We start from the raw sequence: 5,812 nt of genomic DNA, 5'->3' as shown, positions 1-5,812 counted from the left end.
CCGAGAGCAGCAAGTCCAGGGCAGGCGGGAAGCGCTGGGTGGGGCCTGAGACGGAGCCTTTCTGACAAGTTCCCACACGATGCTGATACTGCTGCTACCTGTTCTATATTTTTCAAAGTCCCAGCAAATGAGACCTCTCTATCCATACACAAAGTATAAGTCACACAAAGCGTGAGCTTCTAATGTAAGTTACAGAGATGGCATAGAAATAGCTTTTTTCCCCTTATAGGCACCCCTGTCCTCCCAATAAAGGGAACAGGGTGCAATGGAAAGAGTTGGAACCGCGTCCTGGCTCCCTGCTTCTGTCGCTCTGCTCCCGCGGTCCAGAGGCAGACACAGGGGGTAAAAGGGAGAAGGGAAGTGTTCAGGAGCTCCGAGGTCTCCGTGGTTCTTCAGTTTCCAGCCTTTAAGCAGCATCTACCGCTTTTGAACCGCCCAGGTCCCGGGCGTCTGCAGCTGAGCACAGCGCCGCGCCCTTGCCCAGGCGGAGGCGGCCGACGCGCGTGCGTGAGCGCCGAGTATAAATAGGTCCCAGGCGGCGGGCACCCGGCAGAGTGGGGCTGCAGGCGCCGGGGCTATGGCGGGTGACGACCGCCAGTGGCAGGGCAGCATCCTCTACAACATGCTCATGAGCGCCAAGCAAACGCAAACGCGCGCCGCTCCGGAGGCGCCCGGGGCTCGGCCGAGGAGCCAGTGCTGGGGCTGCTCCTGCGGCGCGGAGCAGCAGGGGGGCAGAGAAGGACTGGCGGGCGGGCGGGCCGTGGCGCTCCTATACCGCTGCTGCTTTTGCGGCGAAGATCACCCGCGGCAGGGCAGCATTCTCTACACTATGCTTACGAGCGCCAAGCAAATTCCTGCGGCCCCGGAGGCGTCCGAGACTCCACAGTGGGGTTCGTGCTGGGGCTGCTCGTGTGGCGCGGAGCGGCCGGTGGGCAGAGAGGAGCTAGTGGGCGAGCAGGCCGAGGTGCTCCTGTACCGCTGCTGCTTTTGCGGCGAAGAGCACCCGCGCCAGGGCAGCATCCTCTACAGCTTGCTCACCAGCGCAAAACAAACGCACGTGGCCCCGGGAGCGCCCCAGGCGCTGCCGGGAGGTCAGTGGTGGGACCGCTCTAACGGGGTGCGGAGACCGGGGGGCAGAGAGGGGCTATCGCGAGGGCCGGCCGGAGCGCTCTGGTACCGCTGCTGCTTTTGCGGCGAAGACCACACGCTGCAAGGCGGCGAGCTCTACCACGCGCCCACCAGCGCGAAGCAAACGCGCGCGGCTGCAGAGAGCCCCGAGGCGCAGCCGGGGACCCCACGGTGGGGCCCCTCGTGTGACATGCAGCGGCCGGTGGCCCTCAAGAGCCCTCAGGTGGTCTGCGAGATGGCCTCGGCCGGCCTGTTGAAAACCCTGCGCTTCGTCAAGTACTTGCCCTGCTTCCAGGTGCTGCCCCTGGACCAGCAGCTGGTGCTGGTGCGCAGCTGCTGGGCGCCGCTGCTCATGCTTGAGTTGGCCCAGGACCGCTTGCAATTCGAGATGGTGGAGACCTCGGAGCCCAGCCTGCTGCAGAGGATCCTCACCACCAGGCGGCGGGAGACGGCGGACGAAGAGCCGCCGTCCCGGCGTGAGCAGCCACCCTTGGCACCGCCGCCGGAGGCCGGCCAGCAGCCCTCAGTCGCCGAGGTCCAAGCCATTAAGGGCTTCCTAGCCAAGTGCTGGAGCCTGGATATCAGCACCAAGGAGTACGCCTACCTCAAGGGGACTGTCCTCTTTAACCCGGGTAAGAGCTCCTGCCACGGGCGCCGGCTTCTCCCTGCTCAGAAAAGCATTGAGCAGTGCCTTCTCTTCGTGGTGCAGGTACTAACGAGTTTTCAGTGGTCAGGGGAGTGACGGGTGCAGGTGAAGAATGGAGACTAACTCAGCAGCGTTGCGGGGCTCCTGGGACCACTCCTTGTGGCTGGGCTGTTGCCAGAATCTGAGCAGAGAGGAGAGGTGTTGTTTATTGTGGTGTGTACTTAGCTCTCTACGCTTTTCTATTACTGGAGAAAGGTGTGTGCCTTTAGGGGACGTGGCTATTCCTTTTCTAGTTTTCTTTGAAATCCAATACATAGCCAAAAAAAAAAAAGTTTTTGCTCCCTGCAAATTCTGTACTTTCTCTTTCTGAAACCCAGTTCTGAAATTTGCTAGCACCTTTTTTTATTGGAGGGAAACTAATTACTACTGGCAAGAAAGGAAGCATTTGTTAAAGATCCATAGAGAGACCATCCTCTGGAGATACTGTCAGACTTAGCGTTTACCAGGTCTGCCTCTGAGTGGTCATTCTTTCTGGTCATAAGTCATCAAGACTATCCAATCTGCCAAATATCTGTGAGTCTCAGACTAGCAAAGGGGCAAGAAAGAGATACATGAGGGTAAGAACAGGATCACTGTCTTTTAGAGCTGGAGACCTCCTAATCAATCCCCTCTGCCCTCCACCCCCACCCACCGTCCCCCCATTTTACAGGTTTAGGTCACCAAGTCTCAAGTGACCTCACTCCAAAATAAATGGCTGGTGAGTTGTGGAGCCCGAGTCTCCTGTCTCCTGGTTCTGGTGGGATGTTTGTTGCACCACAGTTTCAGGTTGTCTGTTGTGCAACCAAATCCTGGGAGAACATCTTCCTGGACAACCTGGCATTTCCCACTTACTGTAGCCATCTTCAACCAGCATCCTTCTAAAATGATCACAAATGGGAAGGAAGTTTCCAGACAAACCAAGTTGGGATAGTTTTTATAATGCTACCTCCACGTTCTTTTTTCCTGGTATCAGGTCATCCCCCTGCCTCCTGCCTAGCATTGTTTGAGGGCCTTTGGAGTAGTATTTGATGAGATAATGATTCATTCAGACCTTACTTTTCAGGACCTGGAGACCTCAGCTCATCCCAGTGGCCTGACCATTGTAAGCCACCCTTTTGCTAATCTCACTTGTTATTTTTCCAACTTGCCTGTACGTAAGGAACTTAGGGGGCTTATTAAATGTCTGTGCAGCCCCCTTCCCTAGAGATTCTGATTCTGTAGCTCTGGTCCAGAGTCTGCCAATCTGCATTCATAATAAGTTTCCCAGGTTATTCTTAAGATTGTTGGGAAAACAATGTTTGATCACTCCTTCAGCCAGTTTTATTAAACATTTACAATGTACCTTGTTCTGTTGAGATACAAAGGTGAGACAGGGTCTCTTTTAGAAGTTTACATTCCAATAATGTCCCTCTTTCCTTTCACTGTTTTGCGTACTTTGGTCATACCTTCCCCATCAATCAGCACGGACACACACACACACAAACACACACACACACACACACTCCCACACTCCCACTGCCTTCTTCTCTGCTTTGCTGAATCTTCTCAATAAGAGTTTAAACCAGCCAAGCCCAGTGTGTTTTAAACACATATGCACCTGTATTTGGGGGGAAATTAATGCCTGTTAAGTTTATGGCCTTATTTGCTGTTTATCCTTTTGTATTTCCTGATCTTAATGTTTAAACCTCCTTCTCCCCCCACCCACTCTTCCCAATGGAGTCCATGTATCTGCCTTTTCCCTTTCCTGACTTGGCTTTGAAGGCAAGTCTGACTTTCCAGGAAAAGCCACTTTTTTTGGATGGGGGAAGGGTGGTGGTAAAGAAGGGGTGTGGTGCGAAAGCAGGGAAAAGTAATGTGGAGTTTGTAAGATGAAGTTTTAGCTAGCCATGGATCTAGAAGGACCTCAGATTTCTGGTGGAGTTTTATGCACACCTCTCTTACTTTCATCAGTGGAATTCAAACCTGATGAAATTGGATCTTAAGCCTAGATACTGAGCTATAGATAGTAGGGGATGTTAGTGTGTGGGCTGGAGTAATCATAATTGGAATACGGATTTTAAATGTTGCTTAGTTTTGCTTGCATTTTATTTGCCAGTTTTGATATTCACCTATAATAGGAATGACTCTTGCCTATGGGCATTGTTATTTCTTTTAAGAACACTGGCTGGTGTTGCTACTCTGTGATGATTAGCATGGTGCTTTTAAAATACTTTTCCATTGGATTTTGTAGAAAAGGGGATGGAAAATGATTGCAGTCATCACTGACATCACTTAAGTTGAATGCACAACTGATAATTAAATACGAGTTAAAGAACTTTACAGCAATATTACTATCATGGCGGAACAAAGGACTTTTAAAAGCAGCCGCCTCTTAATACTTTTTTTAAAAATAAAATTTACATGCACTTGGTCTTTCCTGAATTGTATTTCATTCCGTTTTACTTAGGTATTGCACTTTACTGCAGGAAGCCAATGCATTTTCTATTAGAAAAGTTACTTTTAACAATGTTTCCATGATGTTTTTGTTTACTTTTTAAACTTGTAGCAGTTCTAAGATAACAGTTCCAAGACCTCTTAATTTAGAGTGATGTTTTCACCTTTTTTACCCCCCCCCCCAATACAGAAATCATGGTACAGTGAGCTAAATGGCCAGCATTATCTTCTACATTATGATGGGCTTTTAGACTAAAATCAGCCTGCAGGCAAATAATTAAAATGAAACCCATGAGTCAGAGTTTGTGGTTGTGAAGTTTATCACCACCAGCTGAATAATCATTATGAAGGCAGAAAATTTGAGAAAAGATGGTAAAATGTTTGTCATCTCCCAAAACTTCTTATGATTTTACAATGGCTTGTTTCCCATAGGTAAACGGTAAAGTGCTCACCTCTTGAAATACTATTAATCCTTCATATTTGCATAGATAGTAAACTGGAGCAATGATTCATTAAATTATATTCTAGTGTCATAATATATCAAGTGTGCCTATGTTTTAAAGGTGGGTATCCAAAAGTAGTGAGGATGAAATAAGAATAATTATGTGCTGTTTCATTCCTGGAAGCCTTGCTTCTGAAAACTTAGGATTGGTTTGGCATTTTCTCCTTGCTCTAGAAAATCCATTTAACCAGGAAGCTTGAGCTTGAGCTATTGTTTAGTTAGGAAGAGGCAGACATGGATATATTTAAAAAGCTGGCAAAGGACTCTGTAGTGAGCTGTTTATAAACATAAAGGTTTTTCTTCCCTTTTTCTCTTCCAGCCCTGCCAGGTCTGCAGTGTGTGAATTACATCCAGGGACTTCAGTGGGGAACTCAGCAGATACTCCACGAACACCTCAGGATGACGCACAGAGGGTACCAGGCCAGATTCACCCAACTGAATAGTGCCCTTTCCCTGCTGAGATTCATCAATGCCAATGTCATTGCAGAACTGTTCTTTAGGCCCATCATTGGCATGGTCAGCATGGATGATATGATGCTGGAAATGCTCTGTGCAAAGTTATGAAAGCCCGTGGACTACCTGAGCGCAGCTTGCCACGAGGGCTAAGGAGGTGTTGGCAGAAGAGTGTAATATATTTTAAAATAAACTTTCTTATTATTTTTCCATGCATAGTATGTTTGTATTCAATTCAATAAAATCTTTAGTTACCGACGATTAAAAAGTCCTCTGTTCCCCACTGTTTCATTGTGAAAGAAAATATTTGCAAACAGGTAGGTATACCTGGGCATCTTTAAGAAAAAAAGTAGGGTACTACATTAATAAGCTATTTGCACAAATTTAGTGACTCTCCATTGAACCTGCTAAAATCAAATCTGTGAATATTAAGTTATAATACATTTTAAGGTATTAACCACTAACTCGATTGAGAAAAGTTTCATTGGGGTTTAAGTATGGCTTTAAAAGTTATTAAATGAACTAGCCAACAAAAACTAAGCTGTCTTCATAGGTAAGCATCATGACATTTAATATGACAACATGCCAGTGTCAGCAGGTATCCTAGTTTG

At 48.0% G+C, this 5,812-nt stretch overlaps 1 protein-coding gene across 2 annotated transcripts; it reads left to right on the top strand.

The window, feature by feature from the left end:
- The first annotated feature begins 568 nt into the window (after window positions 1-568).
- On the top strand, window positions 569-5,411 carry NR0B1 (nuclear receptor subfamily 0 group B member 1). Of its 2 annotated transcripts, none has more exons than XM_037821733.1 (2): window positions 569-1,760; window positions 5,068-5,411. In XM_037821733.1, the coding sequence occupies exons 1-2, from the start codon at window positions 578-580 to the stop codon at window positions 5,310-5,312; spliced, it is 1,428 nt and encodes a 475-aa protein (XP_037677661.1). In that variant the 5' UTR covers window positions 569-577; the 3' UTR covers window positions 5,313-5,411. The 2 variants fall into 2 exon arrangements, with proteins under 2 accessions (XP_037677661.1, XP_037677662.1); XM_037821734.1 differs by having other exon boundaries at window positions 569-1,837; window positions 5,068-5,228.
- Window positions 5,412-5,812: the final 401 nt, after the last annotated feature.

This window comes from Choloepus didactylus, chromosome X, assembly GCF_015220235.1.
Source record: "Choloepus didactylus isolate mChoDid1 chromosome X, mChoDid1.pri, whole genome shotgun sequence".
Classification (NCBI taxonomy): Eukaryota; Metazoa; Chordata; class Mammalia; order Pilosa; family Megalonychidae; genus Choloepus; species Choloepus didactylus.
This window is presented reverse-complemented; position numbering and strand designations above follow the sequence as displayed.